The sequence below is a fragment of the Heterodontus francisci genome, chromosome 9, assembly GCF_036365525.1.
Source record: "Heterodontus francisci isolate sHetFra1 chromosome 9, sHetFra1.hap1, whole genome shotgun sequence".
Taxonomy (NCBI): Eukaryota; Metazoa; Chordata; class Chondrichthyes; order Heterodontiformes; family Heterodontidae; genus Heterodontus; species Heterodontus francisci.
Genome location: NC_090379.1, coordinates 75,877,372 through 75,900,508, shown reverse-complemented (window position 1 = coordinate 75,900,508; position 23,137 = coordinate 75,877,372). Strand labels below are relative to the sequence as shown.

Sequence of the window (23,137 nt, the reverse complement as noted above, 5' to 3'; positions counted from 1 at the left end):
TTCATAGACTGCGAAATCAATGCAATCAAAAAGTGAGGGATGAAAATTGTAAGCGGGGGTGGTGGGTGGTGTCATAGACTATCAACTCCAACCTGTGTTCCTTAAATAAAATTGTTAAATTTCCAGCAGCATTGTCAAAATTGGAGTCAGAGCATGACCAGGATCTAAATGTGCCTAGAGTTTCCACGAGATGTGTCATTGTTTAAATTGCACCCAATACTGCACTAGTTTGGTGGAGGTGAGGGTTATGCACAAGTTGCTGTGCAAACTTTTTAGCATAAACCAGATGATAACATCTCCCATGAATTGGCACAATCAAGTGTTGTAATCGAATCGTGACTGAAACAGCATCCTCCAGAATCTCAAAGAGGAATGGGTTTCCAGGGAATGACCCATTCAGCTTTTTAAACTAATTGATTTCTGCAGCAACGGGCAGACTAATTGACTGATTTAGCACTGTCTTTTTAATTGACTTCAGTTTACTGCTGGTCAGGTGGTTAACACTGGATTCATGTGTCCACGGGTGCAGGTGTACTTGATAATCTGGGTGCAACGTGATGACTTCCTCCCCAAGTGTGTGCAATTAGTGGAAATTCACATTTCCAACCCGGGGGTTGTGGCCATATTTGTGGGCGGGGACTCTTGAACTATAAAAGATAGTGGATATGCAAGTGTAAAGTAGTTATGGGTACAACTCACTTGCACCTAAAATTCCACTTCTTTTGCACAATTTGATTTCATTCCACCCAGATTAAGCTGTTATCTGGGTGCAAATCATGCAGAAATTCCAGGCTATGTTTACTCGCAAATGCAGAAAGCTTTGTTTTCTAAAGTCTAATGGACAGTCAACACCACTTACATATGCAGTTGCCATTGCTCTTTCCAAAATAAGTAATAGTTTAGAAAGCACTTTTATATGTAATTTTGCTGTATTCTAACTTGCTAATGAAAAGTTTTATTAGCTTATGTGTTTTAATTAAGAAATACATTCTCATATTGTGTAAATTATCATTTAAGTCTTCACAGTCCACTGCTGAATCAGTACAGGAGAGGCAAAAACGATTGATGGCTGGGGGGCTTCCAAAGCAAAAAGTGATTCCAGGAGTGAAACAGACTATTGTTGTAGCGTCAGGAAAAGGAGGTGTTGGAAAATCAACTACTGCAGGTACAAAACTGACTGAATGTGAACTGTTCCATTTGCAAACTGGTATTTAAGAATTCCAAAATCTGATACATGACTGGTATTCTTGCTGCTATTGCTCTTTTCTGGCACAGATTTCAGAATAACAATAAACATAGATATATTTGTGTTTCGGTATTTGAATCTTTTAAATAAAAAATGAATCATGCCCTCAAACCTAAATTAAAATACAGTCTAATTTAATAAGGTGTCTTGCAGTACTACAAATAAAGCAACCAATTTTGTGATAAATTTTGCAGCTTTTACAAAAGTACCTGAAGCAGTTTCTGAAATGTCAGATAGCATTTTAAAGCTGGTATGTATAAATGAAGCCAGTGACACTGTTGATTTGTTCAACAGACCTTTTAATATTTGTTGCCTGAATTTTTGCCACACTATCATTCTAAAGGTCAGCAAAATGAGGTGAAATGTGGCGAGGGGTTGATTTATTCCAGGTATAGGGCATTGTGCTGTATTGTATTAATGGAAATAAATTGGATTGCGACTTAGTACTTTTTAAGTTTCTTCTCTTTCTATTTTTTACATTTCCCCACAAAGGCTCTGCTGCTCAGTAACCAGCTGTAAAACAGTAGGCACTTTTATGCAGCGAGCTGTTGAGATCTGGAATGCACTGCCTGAGAGTGTGGTGAAGATAGATTCAATTGAGGCCTTCAAAAGAGAATTGGATAACTATCTATCTGAAGGGAAATTTGTAGGGCTATGCAGAAAAGGCAGGGGAGTGGGACTAGATGAGTTGCTGTTGCAGAGCACCTACACAGACATGACCGGCTGAATGGTCTCCTTCTGTCCAATCTATGAATCTCCCTGTGGATTTTCTTTTCCATGTTGTGAGGAGGGGAAGATGGTTTGTGTGTGCTCTATCATTGAAAATTCTCAAGCTGCTAGACCAGTGTTAATTTCAAGTTCTGATATGTGAGTGTAGTATATTGTACTAATCTAAATTTATTTTAATTTCAGTGAATTTGGCCCTGGGATTAGCAGCTAATGATTTGGTAGGTGGACATGCTTTTGCAGCAGAAATCTGTTATCACATTGTATAAGATAAGAATGTAAGAAATAGGAGCAGGAGTAGACCATTCAGCCCTTCAAGGCTGCTCCACCATTCAGTGAGATCATGACTCATTTTCTACTTCAACAGCATTTTCCTGCACTATTCCTGTATCCCTTGATGTTTTTAATATGTAGAAATCTACCGATCTCAGTCTTCAACATACTCAACAACTAAGCCTCTACAGCTCTCTGGGACAGAGAATTCCAAACAATTGCCACCCTCTGAGTGAAGAAATTCCTCCTAATCACATTCCTAAATGGCCTGCCCCTTATTCTGAGACTGTGTCCCCTGGTTCTTAACTCACCAGCTAGGGGAAACATCCTTACTGCATCTACCCTGTCGAGCCATGTAAGAATTTGTATGTTTGAATGAGATCACCTCTCATTCTTCTAAACTCCAGAGAATAAAGGCCCAGTCTATTTAATCTGTCCTCATAGGACAATTCCTCCATCCCAAGAAATAGTTTGGTCAACCTTTGTGGTACTCCCTCTATGGCAAGTATATCTTTCCTTAGGTAAGGAGATCAAAACTGCACATGATACTCCAGGTACAGTCTCACCAAGGCTCCATATAATTGCAGGAAGACATTTTTACTCCTATACTCATACTGATAAAGGCCAACATACCTTCGTAATTGCTTGCTGTACCTGCGTGTTAGCTTTCAGTGACTCATGAATGAGGACACCCAAGTCCCTTTGAAGTTCAACACTTCCCAGCCTCTCACCATTTAATAAATGCTCTGTATTTCTGTTTTTTCCTACAAAGTGGATGACCTTTTTCTTTTTACATGCCTATAGAAGCTTTTACAGTCCGTTTTTATGTTTCTCGCTAGTTTACTCTCATTCTGTTTTCCCTTTCTTAATCTTTTTCTTGATCCTCCTTAAATTCTTAAATGCTCCCAATCTGCAGGCTTACCTTTTTTTTTTGGCAACTTTATATGCTTCTTCCTTTTGATCTAATACAAACCTTGATTTCTTTAGTTTGCCACAGTTGGAACACTTTCCTCACTTGGTTTTTGTGCATTAAAGGAATGTATTTCTGTTGTAAACTATGTATTAGTTTTCTAAATGTTAGTCATTGCCTGTCTATTCTCATACCTTTGAATGTAGTTTCCCAATCTACCATAGCCAATTTGCCACTCATACCTTCATAGTTTCCTTTGCTTCGATTTAAGACCCTAGTTTCTGATTGAAAGTGATGCAGTGCAAACTTAAAGCAAAATTCATATTACGGTCATTGCATCCTAAAGGCTCCTTTACAACAAGATTATTAATTAGCCCTTTTTAATTGCACAATACTAGATCGAAAATACCCCATTCCCGAGGTGGGGCGGCGCAGTGGTTAGCACCGCAGCCTCACAGCTCCAGCGACCCAGGTTCAATTCTGGGTACTGCCTGTGTGGAGTTTGCAAGTTCTCCCTGTGTCTGCGTGGGTTTCCTCCGGGTGCTCTGGTTTCCTCCCACAGCCAAAAGACTTGCAGGTTGATAGGTAAATTGGCCATTATAAATTGCACCTAGTATAGGTAGGTGGTAGGGGAATATAGGGACAGGTGAGGATGTGGTAGGAATATGGGATTAGTGTAGGATTAGTATAAATGGGTGGTTAATGGTCGGCACAGACTCGGTGGGCCGAAGGGCCTGTTTCAGTGCTGTATCTCTAAATCTAAATGTAAAAAAAACATACTGCTGTAGAAAACCATCTTGCATACATCCCAAGAATTCATCCTCCATCACTTTAGTACCAGTTGGGTTTACCCAGTCTTCATGAAGATTGAAATCGCCCCTGATTACTGTATTACCCTTGTTACATGCACCTCTAATTTCCTGATTTATGCTATCATTTACATTACCACGGTTGTTTGACCTGTTAACAACTCCCACCAATGTTTTCTGCCCCTTTCTGTTCTTTAGTTCCACCCAAACTGATTCTACCTCTTGATTTTTAGAACAAAGGCCATCTCTCGCTACAGTACTAATGCCCTCTGTAATTAACAGAGCTACCCCCACCACCTTTTCCCAGCTTCCTGTCCTTCCTGAATGTCTCATACCCTTGGATATTCAGGTCCCAGCTTTGGTTTCCTTTTAGCCACGTCTCTGTAATATCAGGTCATACATATGAATTTCTGTTAGAGCTGATAATTCATCTGTTTTACTGCGAATGCTGCAGGCATTCAGATACAGAGCCCTTAATTCCCTTTTTATTATTTTTGTAAATTCTGGCCCTATCTGCCAGCGCACTCTTTAAGTTTGAAGTCACTGTCCCTTCCTGCCATACTCTGATTATCATTACATTTATTGTATTGATCTATTGCCTTGTCATTACCCTTTAATTCACCTCAGTTTTCCCCTATATGATTCCCTTCCCTCCTCTAATTAGTTGAAAGCCCTCCCTACTTCCCTCGGTATACAACTCGCTAGAACACTGGTCCCAGCATGGTGCAGGTGACGTCCGTCCCAGTGTTACAGACCCTGCTTTCCCCAGTTCTGGAACCCACTTCTCCCACACCCGTCTTTGAGCCACACATTCATCTCTCTAATCTTATTTATCCTGTGCCAATTTGCACGTGGCTCAGGTAATAATCCAGAGATGATTATCTTTTGAGGTTCTGCTTTTTAATTTAGTGCCTAGCTCCTCATACTTCATATGCCGAACCTCCTTCCTAGTCCAATCTATTTTGTTGGTACCTACATGGACCACGAAAACTGAATCTTCCCCTTCCCACTGCAAGTTCCGCTCCAGTCCTGGGCTGATGACCCGAGCCCTGGCATCTGGCAGGCAACACAGCCTTCTGGATTCTTGCTCTCGGCTGCAGAGACCAGTGTCTATCCCCCTGACTATAACTGTCCCCTACTACCACCACATTCCTTTTGACTCCCCCTCCTCATCCCACTTAAATGGCTTCCTGTACCATGTTGCCATAGTCAGTCTGCTCATCCACGCTCCAGCCCTCACTCATGTCCATGCAAGCTGCAAGGCCCTCGAACTTGTTGCTCAATTGCGAGGGCTGAGGCTCCTCCACTCCTACCTTCTCAATCCCCTTACATGCCTGACTTACAGTCATGCCCTCTTATCCCTGACCACTGAACAAATTAGATGACCCTATCCTAAGGGGTGTGACTGCCTTCTGGCATAAAGTGTCCAGGTAACTTCCACCACCCCCCTCCCACCTCCCCGGTGTATCACAATGTCTGCAGCTCGGCCTCCAGCTGATTAACTCTCTGCCAAAACTCCTCAAGCCACAGATACTCACTACAGATGTGGTTGCCATGGATTGCAGTGGAATCCAGGAGCTCCCACATGCTGCAGCCACAACTCATCACTTGTCCTGCCATCTTTATTGTGCTCATTAAATTTATTTTTCTTAATTAATTTAAAGTTCCCCTCTTCACAAAACTCCCTCACTCATCAAATTCCCAACTTCACACTCTGCTCTCAATGCAGACAATGTAACTTTAATGAAAGTTGACAACACTATAATTTACAAGGCAAATATATTTATGCCATAATTTCTACAGATATGATTGTAAACGTTATTTTGCCATTCAACATGCTCTGTTGACAACTTGATTCAACACAGTTTATGTGTAGCAAGATCCCATGTTCAGGCTGAAGCACTAGGAGGGCTACAAACAGTGTTGGTAAATCTGAGGTTGTGCCCGCTTTTCCATTCTCCAAATGTATTGGATCACAACTTTTTATTCATAGATCAATTTTACAATGAAAAAAACAGACAAAATGAATACTTTGGCCAAATACTTGCTAATTCTTGAAGGTAAAAGAGGAGATATGGAAAGATGTCAGCTGTTTTTTGGTTTGGGGTCTCAAGTATGCGTATATTGCTGTCACTGGTATCTTCCTAGAACAGTTCTTGTCAGGCGATGTTGTAGATCAGTTTGGGCAGGCTTTCCACGAAAAATGCAGCAACAGGGGTTTCAGACAGTTTCTTACACTTGCATCTCAGAGATGGAAAACTGGCAGGCTTTTCAAAGAGCTGGAACAAGCTGAGTTGGAGCTTGTCTTTAGCAGGTTGATTCTTTAATTCTTTTTCAAACCATTGTCCGTATCCCGACTGCCTGTCCAAAGCGAAACCAAAAACAATGTCAGATGAGTCAAGTCCCCTGACCCCAATAAATCTTGACCTGTCACCTCTTTGTAAACATCTTCCCCCAAGTCAAAAGAAAACCCCTGCTGGATAATTATCTGAAGATAGGTGACTTCCAGTAAGGGCTTGTTTTTAGCACTCCTTGATTCTTCCAGTAACTGCTGTTTACAAGCTTAGTCCAAAAGACCTTCTGATAACCTCTTTTTTTTAAAAAAAGGCAAAGTTCCAGCATCTATGGAATCCTTTTAAGTTTTAAAACCCAAGTCCTCAAAAAAAACAAAAAATGGAAGCACTGGTAACATTATTTTTAGTGCAATATGCATTTATTGTTCATGATGTAACTGAACAGTTTGTAAGATCACTGCTATATAATAGAAACTTTGCCTGCATTGGTTCTCCAGAAAATAACTCGTATGTTTTTATTTGTCATGTTGTTTGATACTAACAGCTGTAGTATTATAAATTCTGTCACCAAATCAAAATAAGGCATGAAGATCAATTTTTTTTAAATCTACTGAATGCACTATATGAAGCCAGAAGAAATCTGGCATTTCTGACCAGAACCATTTATAATGTTGTTGGAGCGCAAGACAGAATGGCCTGGATTTTGTGGCAAGAATAACTATCAATGCTCACCCACTAATCAGGGTAGAATGTTGGGCTTCATCCATTCCAGTGTAATTGAATCTTTAGTGGCATGATAATTCTTAATTACTTCAAACAGCCTCACTGGCACTGAATTTATTTTACACATATGAAGTCTCATTCCTTCAGATTTTAATTATTGGAGATGTAAAAAAAATCTTTTTAAACTTCTTTCTGTTTTATCTCTCTCAATCCGACTTTTCTCTTCCCCCACGCCAAAGCATTATCTAATTGGAAAAGCAAAACTTTTCCACCTGAATATATGAGAAATAACATGTCACTTGAAACATTTATTAGATTTATGCTTAAGCTGATGCATACAGTTATGTTTTTTCAACAGTTCTACAGAGCATTAATTGTTCCGTAGTATATTTGATCACATCCTGTGATTGACAGTGTAGCTGGGTCACACACGTGCCAATATTTTGTTATGGCCTGTTCCAATCGGTTTGAAAGCCAATGTTGGTTGTAGTTGGTAGCATGCAAGTTGTTTTTTGGTTGCTCAGCAAAGGAGTCTTTCCCGTTGCTACTTGCCCTCCATTTTAAAAATCAGACCATTGTAAATTGTCACAATTTCATATTTTAACATTCTACAAGTTTATTCAGGCCTTTTGCAGTGATGTGAAATAATAATTGCTGTGCACAAACTTTGCTTCAAGTGTGAGGCAGTGGTGCACTCTATCTACATGAACTGAGATTCCTTTTTATTTGTAGCGTGTAAAAATTATACTGTAGTATGAAAGATGTTGTGCTCATGTTAATGCTCGGCATTGTATAATCTAGATGTTTGATAGACCTTTTCCTCTCCTTAGAGGCTACTTTTTTCCCTCTTCTGCAGAAGTGGTGTGTGTTAAATATAGACAATATAGTTTCTGAACAGAAGTCATGATGCTCAATTGAATTGAATACAGTGAGCATGTAATACTTTTTTTTCTTTCTCTAACCTCATGGGTTTTAAGAGAAAGTAGCATAATTGATCTGTGTAGGTTTTTTATATCTATTTTCATAGCAATGCTAATTAATAGAGTCTAGAAACCTCAAATAAAGATAGAAAACTCTGGAAATGGGGGAACAGGAAACACCTGAAAGAAGGAAAAGAATTAACCATTTTGGCATGACATTATCCAAACCAAGAGTATTTCCAGTACTTTGTTCTATTTGTAATCCAGATTTGAGGATTATATTTTGGGAAAAAATTGTTGTTTTGAAGAATTAGATGTTTACTTTGTTGCAAAGCTGTCCTCAGTTGTGTGACTATGTAAGGCTGTATATATCCAGCAATGTTGACCTGAATTGTATAGTGGGTCAGTTTTTTTTCTGTTTTTAAGGTCGTGGGGCTGCTGGATGCAGATGTGTATGGTCCGTCTATCCCACGCATGATGAACTTGAGAGGAAACCCAGAGTTAACAGACAGTAAGTTTCTTAACCGGAGGTATTATAAATTGAATTTGCAGTAAATACAGTACTTCATGGAAGAAAGATAGATCAAAGAACAATTTAAAAAGCAGCATATTTCAGACAAATCCTAAACACGTTATTATGATATCTTTCTGAATTTTGTAAATGTTATTCGCAATTTACCACATGTAAATTTCACTGTCGTACTTTGGATTTGGAATGACTGTTGATAAGTAATGCACTGAGGTCGCAAAGGTTTTGCTAGCAACACTTGTTTTTCTACACGGCAATCCTGTAAGGAGATGCTTATTGTGTTTGTTTTTTCTATTTTGTAACATTAAAAACAGCTTTAGTTTTGAGGCTAATTTATCTGTAACAGCAAAGTGGGAGTATCTTCACTACATGGACTGCAGAGGCGACTCAGCCACCTTCAAGGGCAACTAGGGATGGGCAATAAATGATGGCAATGCCAGCGACGCCCACCTCCAATGAATTAAGAAATAAAACCTCTCCTTTTGTTGTTCACTAAGTATAAGGTGCCAGGAAAGCATTCGGCCCAAGCTATATCTCTGGCAGTTTTGCTATCCATTTAGCCTCTGCTGTGTAATGTTGGTCATAGAAGTTCCACAATAGCCCGATGTCACTCTGAGTCTTACACTCTTGCACCCTCTTGCCAAGTCTCTTACTTGAGCTGTGTACAGCTGTACATAGTGCTGGTAACTTAAACAGCTTTTCAGGATAGTGGCTATTTTCCTCACATTCCAAAGGTAGTGCAAATAATGATCTGTATATAGCTTAACTTGCATGATTTGTGTGCTGGACTTTGATATTTGAAATGGAGCCTCGAGATGTCAAGGTTTGGGGGGGGCGGAGGGTTCTTTTTCTCTATTTCACTAATACTTCCAGATGTAGTAGTGAGCCATAGAAACCATAGAAAGATTACAGCATAGAAAGAAGCCATTCAGCCCATCGTGTCTGCGCGGCCGAAAAAAGTAGCCACCCAATCTAATCCCACCTTCCAGCACCTGGTCCATGGCCTTGCAGGTTACAGCACTTCAGGTGCATGTCAAGGTACCTTTTTAAAAGAATTGAGGGTTTCTGCCGCCACCACCATGCCTGGCAGTGAATTCCAGACACCCACCACCCTCTGGGTGAAAATGTTTTTCCTCATGTTCCGTCTAATCCTTCTACCAATCACCTTAAATCTGTGGCCCCGGTAATTGACCTCTCTGCTAGGGGAAACCGGTTCTTCCTGTCTACTCTATCTAGGCCCCTAGCTTGGTAGTCGGATGAAGCTGAGCTATCCCTTTAGCCAGAAATGTTTGTGTTCATGTTTCTGGCCTAGTGACTTTGGGGAAAATAGTAACTGAAGATACAGTCTGGCATAATAGTATAGATGCACAGTTGCTCAAAAGAGCAAGATGCAAAGGCATTCAGAAGGAACCCTGGTATTTAAGTGAATAATAGTGTCTCTCCTAATGTATCTCAGAATTGAGTCCACAAACTATGTGCAGGTGTTAGATTCTAGTACCTTTCATTGGGAGTAAGGAGAATGACAAGTTGAGATAATGAGAATTTCTCAGTGTTATATCAGTAGTAAACCATTCTTAATATAAACTCTCTTTTAATTAAGTCTCTTTTTAGGACTACAATTATCGTTCCATTTAATTGTACGTGTTTCTATATTCTGACATTGAGAATGCCATTAATGTGCTAGTGACATGCTTGTGGTTGTCATCCTTGCCCACCCTCCCATGGATTCTGAAAATTTTGTGGTTAACTCTCATCATTCTTTTTATACACCAGCGGAGTTGCCACCCCGTGTTACATTTTGCTGCCTATTTCAATGGTAACAACCTGTTGTGGATAATTTTTCTCCTTGCTTTCAACACACAGCATAGTTAGATGGACTTTGAGACAGGCAGCCTGAATCTTGAGATATTCCATTAATTAGTACAGTAGTTCGCAAATCTTTTTATTTAGAAGATACATTTTCAAATGGATTGGTAATCATGAACCCTGCATGCCCCCTCATCTAAGTTCTAAAATATAATGCTCAATGCCAAACAAACCTGTATTTTAGCACCCAAGTTCCCCTGTCTTGAACAAGGCTGAACTCAAGGGCACCACTACCAGCCTTGGTAGCTGCAGGTCTACCTGGCGATCTTATTGCGGCTCTCAGCGCTCCTCGATGTACACTCCCCATCAAGATGAGATGGCCAGCCCACTGCGCTGCACAGGGCGCTGTACTCTGCGTTCAGCTCACACCATGTCTGTCCCAGCTGTCTGCCGCTCGTATACTGCTTGACTATTTTGTGGACCACCTGAAAAGTCTCTACAGACCCCCGCCCCCCCCGCAACCGGTGTCCACAGGCCCCAGTTTGAGAAACACTGCATGAGTTGGCACTTGTGCAACTGGGCACCTCCTGTTAGTTTGCGGATCTAGTATGCCACATCTCTCGCCTAATGCTTTAGATAGTTTAGCATTCACAGCTGCCACTTCAAATCAGATGTGTTGCAGAGTGTTTGGCTCCAAATTCTTTTGTGTCTGTGCAGCCACGATGCCTCGGTTCTATTCATCAAAATAAGAAAATTACATCTTATTCCTCAGGTTTTGCTCTACCGTAAGCCTCCAAATAATAATTAATATAATAAATCAGGTTGTGGATCCATTTCCTGTTAACTTTGTTACAAACAGGTAGTTAATTTCTTTTTCTCTGAACAAGTTTCTCTTTTTTTTCCAATTTCCTTGTTTTTTCAACCACCTGTCCGTAAATAGATTAGTGATTAAATTTCTTTCCCTCCCTTAAACCCTAATAATAAATACTGCATCAACAACATGCTTTTTAAAGTCAAAACAAAGAAGTAGGGTTATTAAACACACTTAAACTCGGGAAGGAGTTTAACTTCACCAAGCACGCTTACAAGCATTCAAGGAAAGGTTAAAGGCATAAAAAAGGCAAGGACATTTACTAAATAGAAACTTGAACTACCATGAATTTCAGTTAACACTAGTGTCCGTTAAATTAGCAGAAAAAGTCCAAAAATTGGAAATCACAGATTTGAAATGCCGAATAGGAGAGGAGCTGTTGGAAATAACTCTGGTAGCTCTTGGGGGATTTGTCCGGTCCAGCAACGCATAGGGAAATATCCTCAGAGGGTCTAGGCTCTGCAGTGTGAGCCTCTGCTGGTCCTGCTATGCTCTTTACCGGGATATCCTCCTTAGGCCGGCTGTTGCGGAGACCTATTCGACCCACAGGCTTTCCATTTAGCCTCCAGCAATCTGGCCTGCTGTGACCAACTTTGTTGCAGTGGGAGCACACTGGTCTCTGGGGGTTTTTCTTTGTCGGCTTGGGGTGGACTCTTTCCACCCTCCTTTGTGCTCCCCTTTTCAGGTGTACCTCCCTTTCTATCCCACTCCCTTCTCATTCTCCCACAGTTTTTGGGGGTGGCTTTGTAAGGATCTGCCTAAGTTGCCAGGCCTATATGTGAGGTCATAGCTATTGGCAGCAACTGCGGACTCTCTGCTCCTCCAAGTGCACTCTTAGGTTGGGGGGGTGGTGGTGGTAGGCTATTTTTAAATTCCTCCAGCAATATTAGCTTGTGAAATTTCTCATAGGTGTACTGTATTTGTACAGATCGGACCCACTGGTTGAAAGCGATTTGCTTTCGCCTTTCGAATTCCAAATAAATCTGCATGGGTTTCTTTCAAGCGTTTCTGAATTGCTGGCAATATGCCTGTGGGACCAACTCATAAGCACGAAGGATGGCAGCTTTAGTTTGCTTGTAATTAGCAGACATGTCAGGAGTCAGCATAGAATAGACCTCTTGAGCCTATTAACTGTTAACTGGCCCTGAATCATGAGGGTCCACATTTCTTGTGGCCATCGTAGCTGTCCTGCTACCTTCTCAAAAGTAACAAAAAAGAATCCCATCTCGCCCTCTTCAAATTTTGGTATGAACTTAGCATACTTAAGAGCCTCAAAGCCTAATTCTCCAAAAATTGGAGATCATTGATTTGAAATGCCAAATAGGGGAGAAGCTGCTGAAAATATCTCTTCTCTTGAAAACTTCTTATGGAACTCTCAGATATAAATGGAGACAGCTTAATTGCTGAAGTCACCTTCTTTTGGACGGAGAGGAAACTGGTAGAAACCAGACATTCCTGCTGTTTTTGCAGCTTGTCTTGTTGAGTTTTCTTTCTGGATTTTTCAAAGTGTGACTCCTTTTTAATTTTTCTTGTTCAAAAGGCCTGGGAGAGAAGTCTATGCAACTCACAGCAGCTGTGTAAAATGAAGACAGGCTGTACCCTCAAACTGTTACAATATCAAGTCCAGGCAGGTTGGATAGGGGTTTCCTGCGTCTTAAAGCTAGACCCTTTTCAAGTTGCTGTGCGACCTGACCCCTCTCCTCCATTTTGACAATTGGAACATAAATGTAAGACTTAAAACATGCTGTATAAAATGGTGGTTGACATTCCTACTCAAATGCGCAAAACACAATTTACAGGGGGTTCGCATCGGTTCGTGACAACTTTTCTGTTAATTTCTCTTCATTTATAACGGAAGCTGCTTATGTAATAAAATGTCATCCGCTTATGACGTGTTGGGATATTAACATGCTGCCAACATGCTTATATTTGGTGGAATGACATTGAGGGAAGCCAGGAATAAGGGATTATGACTGTTGTTTACCTTTCTGTAATAATATATATGATATTGTAATTATTTTTTCTCTCAAAGGCAACTTGATGAGACCCTTGGTAAATTTCGGGATTGTCTGGTAAGGATTTTCTGTTCAGTGGCATCCTAGCTTTGTGAAGTTATTCAATTATATATGTCAATTAAAAAAAAAATGAGCTTTGACTTTGCCCATTCTTTTTGCAGCATGTCGATGGGCTTTCTGGTAGAGGAAGCAGCACCAATTGTTTGGAGAGGTCTCATGGTGATGTCAGCAATAGAAAAGCTATTGAGACAGGTGAGGAAAACTCTTCTGATGGACCTTTCTCGAAGAACCAAATCAGTACAGAAATTATATTTAAGCTATAATTCGCATTTTCGAAATGTTTCCATATAATTGGGTCAACATATTCCCTATGTAAAGTTCCAAGACATCTATACTGTGTTCCATCAAAGCTGCTCTTTTTCTGACTGATTAAAACATGTTGGAATGTCATCAGCTAGTCTTCATTTTCCAAATGTGAGAGGTTTATCTTGTTCTGAACACCTTACTCGATGTTCTGAGGTCAGGAGTTTGCAATATGAAGAAGCTCAGTGGATAATATAGTTCTTGCTAGTTGGCATGGAGGTGTGCTAAACAACCAGGACCGTTCACAGAATGGCTAATACCTTTGTCCTGTGTTTAAATATGCTCAGAAACTGTTAGCATAGATGTTATTTCTAATTCTGATTGCGTTTGGATCTCTACTACCAACCATCAGAACTAGCTTTGGTAAATATTGTTTAGGTTTTTAGTTATAATTTGAGCTCTGCCTTCAACATGGATTTCCTTGCTTAACGTAACATACTTTTTGCAGCTGTGCTATTGATTTTGCTAGCACTTCAGGTATAGTATATTTACTAAGGATATACATACAAGTGTAAATATTCTCTATCCACCTTTCTGTGAATGTTTTCTATTCTGTAGGTTGACTGGGGTCAACTCGATTACCTTGTGATAGACATGCCTCCTGGCACAGGGGATGTGCAGCTTTCCATCTCTCAAAACATTCCTATTTCAGGTAGATTTGAGATTAACATTCTTGTGTAAACCTTTCAATGTTGCATCCAATGAATCTTGCTTGTCAGCTGTCATCTGGGTGTGATCTGTTTTTCTGTCTGTTGGGTTTAGCTAATATGCACAACTAATACAATTTAGAAACCAAATTTAACAAAGTCCTACTTTCCCTTTTGGAAGATGTTGTTGGTGAGCCACTTGCTTGAACAATTGCAAGTTGTGGGCACTTTTCATTTTGGTTCTTGTGGTGGTGCTAAGGAGTTTGTTTTCTGCTCAGTAGCCGGGTGGCTGCTTCAGTCTGAAAGCTATTTTGAGAAAACTGTGTAAATGCTTGTTTGGCGCTTTTACTGTTGGAATGGATACTCGCAGCACTGAAGTCTTGATATTTGTCTCTGTTTGAAACTTCTAAAATGCCACTTTGTTCGCTGAATGTTGTCAGCATATGTCTGTTAATTGGTATTGGTATTTTTTTTTTTCCCCTTCTCAAAAGAAACAAAAAATATAAACATTGCATTGGTGCAGTTGGGTTTAGCTTGATCCAGTAGGTGGCAGAGAAATATGCGATGCTAACAATTTATGGAAGAGATCACTCCTCATCAGCTATGTGCAGCTCTGTACTTTGGGCAGAGGAACAATATGTAGTTGAGCTTCCAGTCAAGACGATTATCAATTTATAGCTAAGTGCAGCCGTCATTGGCAATCTGATGTTGCAGTACTCCATGAACCTCCATTTGACAGGCCTTTTTCTTCAGATCAGTGAGTTGAATACTAAAAAGTACAGAATAGATAAAACAGATGAAATACAATGGAAAGCCATCCAGTAATTTGACATGTATTTCCAGGTTTAGCTCTGACAATACTATTAACATTAATGTTGTAAACACACCTGTACAGTAGTTTGAAGGTGTAAATAAATATGTTTGGTTTCAGGCACCAGAAGATGGTAAGCTGAAACCTATTTGAACGCTATTTTACATTCATGCTTGGGATATGGGTGTCACTAGCTCGGCCAGCATTTGTTACCCATCCTGATTTCCCTGGAGAAGGTGGTGGTGAGCCACTTTCTTGAACCACTGCAGATTTTCGGTACTTATGTGGGGGCTAGAGGGTAACTCAGCGCACTGCTGTACTAGTATAAATTTGCATGTATGATTGCTCACTTATTGTGTCCTATATAGGAGCGAAAGATTGAAAGCATTCTTCTCCTTGGCCAAGTCATAGTTTAATACATTAATCCACAATTAACAGAGTATATGATCTAGCTACTTTGGCAAAAAAAAAATTATTCTTGCTTAATTAGTCATTTTAAAAAATTGTATTGCAAATTAAGACTAAAGCCTATTTTATGCCCCATATTAAATGTGGCAGTCTCCTGTATTCTGTCATTCCAGGGCCACGAGCACAGATATGCAACCTCATAATATATGTATGGTAATAAGGCACTGTAACTGGGATTGGGGGAAAAAAGCAAGAGTCAGTGACTTGTCCATCCGGGCTCCATTCAGTGCCATATCTTCATTGGGTTAGAGTGATAACGGCACAGGAGGCGGTTGTTCGGCCCATTGAGTCCATGCCGGTGCTCTGTAGAAGATTTTGTCAGCCCCATTCCCTGCTCTATCCATGTCGCCCTGCAAGTTTATTTCCCTTAAGTGCCCATCCAATTTCCTGTTGAAATCATTCATGATCTATTTTTCCAACTTTGCAGGCAGCGAGCTCCAGGTCATTACCACTTACTGCGTTTTTAAAAAAAAAAAAAATTCCTCGCATCTCCCCTGCATCTCTTACCCAAAACCTTAAATCTGTGTCCCCTTAACTTTGTACCATCAACTAATGGAAATAGCTTTTCTTTGGCTACTTGATCTAAGCCTGTCATCATCTTTTACCCCTCTATCAAATCTCCCCTCAATCTCCAAGGAAAACAACCTTAGCTTCTCCAAAATAACCTTGTCGCTAAAACTCCAGTTGTGGCCTATCCAGAGCTTTGAAAGGTTCAGCAACTCCAAAATGAGGGATTGCTATTGGCGTCGCTTTTTGGAAATGTGAACTTGCAGGACCACCAGGTCTCTGCTGCAATCACTTCGGAAACTTTGGGGTTTCATTTGTTTTTAGATATGAAATAGGAGCAGGACTAGACCATATGGCCCCTCGAGCCTGCTCACCATTCAGTAAGATTGTGGCTAACATTCTATACGACCAATATTTTATTGCTCAATCCCTCTATCCCCTCAATGCCCAAAAATTTATCAGTCTCTCAAGTCTTGAATATACTCCTCAACTGAGTATCCATAGCCCTCTGGTTAGAGAATGCCGAAGATTCACAACCCTCTGAGTGAAGAAAATTCTCATCATCTCAGTCCTACATGGCCGACCCCTCATACTGAAACTCTGAACCCAAGTTCTAGACACTCTCTAGCCAGGGGAAACAGCCTCTCAGCATCACCCCGGTCAAGCCCTGTTTTTAAAAAAAAAAAAAATTAATAGCTTTCAATGAGATCACCTTTCAACTTTTAAACAACAGAAAATATAGGCCCATTCTACTCATCTCACCTCATAGGAAAGTCCTGTCATAGAACATAGAACATAGAACATAGAACATACAGCACAGAACAGGCCCTTCGGCCCACAATGTTGTGCCGATCCTTTGTCCTCTGTCAAGGACAATTTAATCTATACCCCATCATTCTCCTTTATCCATATACCTATCCAAAAGCCTTTTGAAAGTCCCTAAAGTTTCTGACTCAACAACTTCCCCGGGCAAGGCATTCCATGCCTCGACCACTCTCTGGGTAAAGAACCTTCCCCTGACATCCCCCTTATATCTCCCACCCTTCACCTTAAATTTATGACCCCTTGTAACGCTTTGCTCCACCCGGGGAAAAAGTTTCTGACTGTCTACCCTATCTATTCCCCTGATCATCTTATAAACCTCTATCATGTCACCCCTCATCCTTCTCCTTTCTAATGAGAAGAGGCCTAGAATGTTCAGCCTTTCCTCGTAAGACTTATTCTCCATTCCAGGCAACATCCTGGTAAATCTCCTCTGCACCCTCTCCAAGGCTTCCACATCCTTCCTAAAATGAGGCGACCAGAACTGCACACAGTACTCCAAATGAGGCCTTACCAAGGTCCTGTACAGCTGCATCATCACCTCACGGCTCTTAAATTCAATCCCTCTGCTAATGAACGCTAACACCCCATATGCCTTCTTCACAGCCCTATCCACTTGAGTTGCAACTTTCAATGATCTATGCACATAGACCCCAAGGTCTCTCTGCTCCTCCACATGCCCAAGAACCCTACCGTTAACCCAGTATTTTGCATTCATGTTTGTCCTTCCAAAATGGACGACCTCACACTTTTCAGGGTTAAACTCCATCTGCCACTTTTCAGCCCAGCACTGCAACCTATCCAAGTCCCTTTGCAGACGACAATAGCCCTCCTCGGTATCCACAACTCCACCAACCTTTGTATCATCTGCAAATTTACTGACCCACCCTTCGACTTCCTCATCCAAGTCGTTAATAAAAATCACAAACAGGAGAGGACCCAGAACTGATCCCTGCGGCACGCCACTGGTAACTGGGCTCCAGGCTGAGTATTTACCATCTAAGACCACTCTCTGCCTTCTATCAGTTAGCCAATTCTTAATCCAACTGGCCACATTCCCCACTATCCCATGCCTCCTGACTTTCTCCATAAGTCTACCATGGGGGACCTTATCAAATGCCTTACTAAAATCCATGTACACCACATCCACTGGTTTACCCTCATCCACTTGCTTGGTCACCTGCTCAAAGAATTCAATCAGGCTTGTGAGGCAAGACCTACCCCTCACAAAACCGTGCTGACTGTCCCGAATCGAGCAGTGTCTTTCCAGATGCTCAGAAATCCTATCCCTCAGCACCTTTTCCATCAACTTGCCTACCACCGAAGTAAGACTAACTGGCCTGTAATTCCCAGGGTTGTTCCTATTCCCTTTCTTGAACAGGGGCACAACATTTGCCACCCTCCAATCACCTGGTACCACCCCCGTCAGCAGAGAAGATGAAAAGATCATTGCCAGCGGCTCTGCAATTTCATCCCTTGCTTCCCATAACATCCTTGGATATACCCCGTCAGGCCCGGGAGACTTGTCTATCTTCAAGTTATTCAAAAACCCCAACACATCTTCCCTCCTAACGAGCACTTCCTCGAGCTTACCAGTCTGCTTCCCACCGTCCTCTTCAGTAATACACCCCTTCTCATTCGTAAATACCGAAGAGAAGTACTCATTCAAAACCTCACTTATCTCTTCCGGCTCAACACACAGTCTCCCGCTATTGTCCTTGACCGGACCTACGGTCCCCTTAGTCATCCTCATATTTCTGACATACGCGTAAAAGGCCTTGGGGTTTTCTTTTATCCTACCCGCCAAGCATTTTTCATGCCCTCTCTTAGCTCTCCTAATCCCTTTCTTCAGATCCTTCCTGGCCATCTTGTATCCCTCCAGAGCTATGCCTGTGCCCTTTTTCCTCAACTTTATATACGCATCCTTCTTCTTCCTAACAAGACTCTCAACCTCTCTTGTCAACCACGGTTCCCTCACATGACCATCCCTTCCCTGTCTGACAGGGACATGCTTATCAATGGCCCCTACTATCTGCTCCTTGAAAAAGTTCCACATTTCGACCGTGCCCTTCCCTGCCAGCATATGCTCCCAACTTATGCTCCTCAGTTCCTGCCTGACAGCATCATATCTACCCTTCCCCCAATTGTAAACCTTGCCCTGTTGCACATACCTATTCCTCTCCATTACCACAGTGAATGCTACAGAATTGTGATCACTATCTCCAAAGTGCTCGCCCACCAACAGCTCTATCACTTGCCCTGGTTCATTACCTAGTACCAAATCCAATATTGCCTCCCCTCTGGTCGGGCAGTCTACATACTGAGTCAGAAAAGCTTCCTGGACATACTGCACAAACACTACCCCATCCAAACTATTCGATCTAAAGAGTTGCCAATCAATATTTGGGAAGTTGAAATCCCCCATAATTACTACCCTGTGACTTCTGCTCCTTTCCAAAATCTGTTTCCCAATCTGCTCTTCCACCTCCCTGCTGCTATTGGGGGGCCTATAGAAAACTCCCATCAAGGTGACTGCTCCTTTCCTGTTCCTGACCTCAACCCACAGTGCCTCAGTCGGCAGATCCTCCTCGAAAATTCTTTCAGCAGTTGTTACACTATTTCTAACTAACAATGCCACCCCCCCACCTCTTTTACCACCATTCCTAATCTTATGAAAACATCTATAACCAGGTACCTCCAAAAACCATTCCTCCCCCTCACCTATCCACGTTTCAGTGATGGCCACAACATCGTAGTCCCAAGTGCCCATCCACGCCTTCAATTCACTCACCTTATTCCTGATGCTTCTTGCGTTGAAGTATACGCACTTTAACCCTTCTCCGTGCCCATCTGTCCTCTGTGACAGTGCTACCTTCCCCAATACCTCACTACACTCTTTGTCTTTCTGAGTGGACCCACTGGTCCCTGGATTACAAGTCCGGTTCCCATCCCCCTCCCAAACTAGTTTAAACCCTCCCGAACAGTACTAGCAAACCTCCCTCCCAGGATATTGGTGCCCCTCTGGTTCAGATGCAGCCCGTCCTGTTTGAACAGGTCCCATCTTCCCCAGAATGCAGTCCAATTATCCAAGAACTGGAAGCCCTCCCTCCTACACCATTCCTGCAGCCACGTGTTCAGCTGTGCTCTCTCCCTATTCCTAGCCTCACTATCACGTGGCGCCGGCAACAAACCAGAGATAACAACTCTGTCCGTCCGAGCTTTCAGCTTCCAGCCTAACTCCCTAAACTCACTTCTAACATCTGTGCCACCCTTCCTTCCTACGTCGTTGGTGCCAATGTGCACCACGACCTCTGGCTGCTCCCCCTCCCCTTTAAGGATCCTGAAGACGCGATCACAAACATCTCGGTGATCAATCTAGCAAACCTTTGTTGCACTCCTTCCAAGGCAAGTGTCTCCTTCCTTGGGTAAGGAGACAAAAACTGTACACGGTACTCCAAGTGTGGTCTCACCAAAGCCCTATATAATTGCAGCAAGATGTCCTTAATCTTATACTGCAACCCCCATGCAATTTTTTTTTATTCATTCATGGGATGTGGGCATCACTGGCCAGGCCAGCATTTATTGCCCATCCCTAATTGCCTTTGAGAAGGTGGTGGTGACCTGCTTGCTTGAACCGCTGCAGTCCATTTGGGGTAGGTATACCCACAGTGCTGTTAGGAAGGGAGTTCCAGGATTTTGACCTAGCGACAGTGAAGGAACGACGATATAGTTCCAAATCAGGATGGTGTGTGATTTAGAGGGGAACTTGCAGGTGGTGGTGTTCCCATGTATTTGCTATCCTTGTCCTTCTTGTTGATAGAGGTCGTGGGTTTGGAAGGTGTTGTCTAAGGAGCCTTGGTGCATTGTTACAGTGCATCTTGTAGATGGTACATACTGCTGCCACTGTGCGTCAGTGGTGGAGGGAGTGAATGTTTGTAGATGGGGTGCCAGTCAAGCGGGCTGCTTTGTCCTGGATGGTGTCGAGCTTCTTGAATGTTATTGGAGCTGCACCCATCCAGGCAAGTGGAGAGTATTCCATCACACTCCTGACTTGTACCTTGTAGATGGTGGACAGGCTTTGGGGAGTCAGGAAGTGAGTTACTCGCCTCAGGATTCCAAGCCTCTGACCTGCTCTTGTAGCCATGTTATTTATATGGCTACTCCAGTTCAGTTTCTGGTCAATGGTAACCCCTAGGATGTTGATAGTGAGGGATTTCCCCCTGATTCCCATTGACCTCCGTTTTGCTAGGGCTCCTTGATGCCATACTCGGTCAAATGATGTCACCTCACGTCTTGAGTTCAGCTCTTTTGTCCATGTTTGAACCAAGGCTGAAATGAGGTCAGGAGCTGAGTGGCCCATGGTGGAACCCAAACTGAGCATCACTGAGCAGGTTATTGCTAAGCAAGTGCCGCTTGATGGCACTGTTGATGACACCTTTCATCACTTTACTGATGATTGAGAGTAGGCTGATGGGGCGGTAATTGGCCGGGTTGAACTTGTCCTGCTTTTTGTGTACAGGACATACCTGGACAATGTTCCACATTGCCGGGTAGATGCCAGTGTTGTAGCTGTACTGGAACAGCTTGGCTAGGGGCGCGGCAAGTTCTGGAGCACAGGTCTTCAGTACTATTGCTGGAATATTGTCAGGGCCCATAGCTTTTGCAGTATCCAGTGCCTTCAGTCGTTTCTTGATATCACGTGGAGTGAATCCAATTGGCTGGCATCTGTGATGCTGGGGACTTCAGGAGGAGGCCAAGATGGATCATCAACTTGGCACTTCTGGCTGAAGATTGTTGCAAATTCTTCAGTCTTATCTTTCGTACTGATGTGCTGGGCTCCCCCATCATTGAGGATGGGGATATTTGTGGAGCCACCTCCTTCGGTTAGTTGTTTAATTGTCCACCACCATTCACTGCTGGATGTGGCAGGACTGCAGAGCTTCGATCTGATCCGTTGGTTATGGGATCGCTTAGCTCTGTCTATCGCATGCTGCGTACGCAGTTTGGCATGCAGATAGTCCTCTGTGTAGCTTCACCAGGTTGACACCTCATTTTGAGGTATGCCTGGTGCTGCTCCTGGCATGCCTTCCCGCACTCTTCATTGAACCAGGGTTGGTCTCCTGGCTTGATGGTAATGGTAGAGTGGGGGATATGCCGGGCCATGAGGTTACAGATTGTGGTTGAGTACAATTCTGCTGCTGCTGATGGCCCACAGTGCCTCATGGATGCCCAGTTTTGCATTGCTAGATCTGTTCGAAATCTATCCCATTTAGCACGGTGATAGTGCCACACAACACGATGGACGGTATCCTCAATGTGAAGGCGGGACATCGTCTCCACAAGGACTGTGCAGTGGTCACTCCTACCAATACAGTCATGGACAGAAGCATCTCAGATTGGTGAGGACGAGGTCAAGTATGTTTTTCCCTCCTGTTGGTTCCGCTGCCGCAGACCCAGTCTAGCAGCTATGTCCTTTAGGACTCAGCCAGCTCGGTCAGTAGTGGTGCTACCGAGCCACTCTTGATGGACATTAAAGTCCCCCACCCAGAGTACATTTTGTGCCCTTGCCACCCTCCGTGCTTCCTCCTAGTGGTGTTCAACATGGAGGAGTACTGATTCATCAGCTGAGGGAGGGCGGTAGAAGGTAATCAGTAGGAGGTTACCTTGCCCATGTTTGACCTGATGCCATGAGACTTCATGGGATCCGGAGTCGATGTTGAGGACTCCCAGGGCAACTCCCTCCCTACTGTATACCACTGTGCCGCCACCTCTGGTGGGTCTGTCCTGCCGGTGGGACAGGTCATACCCGGGGATGGTGATGGCAGTGTCTGGGACATGTCTGTAAGGTATGATTCTGTGAGTATGACTATGTCAGGCTGTTGCTTGACGAGTCTGTGGGACAGCTCTCCCAACTTTGGCACAAGCCCCCAGATGTTAGTAAGGAGGACTTTGCAGGGTCGACAAGGCTGGGTTTGCCATTGTCGTTTCCGGTGCCTAGGTCGATGCCGGGTGGTCCGTCCGGTTTCATTTCTTTTTATTGACTTTGTAGCGGTTAGGTACAACTGAGTGGCTTTCTAGGCCATTTCAGAGGGCATGTAAGAGTTAACCACATTGCTGTGGGTCTGGAGTACCAGGTAGGCCAGACTAGGTAAGGACAGCAGATTTCTTTCCCTAATAGACCATTTGTGATCTATGTACTTTTTTCACAAAAGTATAATTTATTCCTAAAATTTGTCAAAGTACATTACATAACAGTTCAAATTTGACATTACATAAAGTATACAGATCGGTTTCTTTCAATAAAGTACATGTACACAGACACCAAAATCCCCCTCGCCTTTTAAAAATTATTCTGCTTTTCTATTCAACCTACCAAAGTGTATAATTTCACACAGCC

The 23,137-nt window shown here is 42.6% G+C and overlaps 1 protein-coding gene across 4 annotated transcripts in view; it reads left to right on the top strand.

Annotated features, from left to right (window-relative positions):
* nubpl (nucleotide binding protein-like) overlaps positions 1-23,137 on the top strand; it is a 48,669-nt gene that overhangs the window by 6,733 nt on the left and 18,799 nt on the right. For 3 of the 4 annotated variants that reach the window (XM_068039342.1, XM_068039341.1, XM_068039340.1), the window contains exons 2-7: positions 1,018-1,165; positions 2,159-2,193; positions 8,328-8,412; positions 13,140-13,179; positions 13,284-13,374; positions 14,044-14,137. In XM_068039342.1, the coding sequence (XP_067895443.1) occupies positions 1,066-1,165; positions 2,159-2,193; positions 8,328-8,412; positions 13,140-13,179; positions 13,284-13,374; positions 14,044-14,137 (445 nt within the window). In that variant the 5' untranslated portion in view covers positions 1,018-1,065. Of the gene's footprint in view, positions 1-1,017; positions 1,166-2,158; positions 2,194-8,327; positions 8,413-13,139; positions 13,180-13,283; positions 13,375-14,043; positions 14,138-23,137 lie in introns of those variants that run through there. The other variant, XM_068039343.1, reaches the window with a different exon arrangement.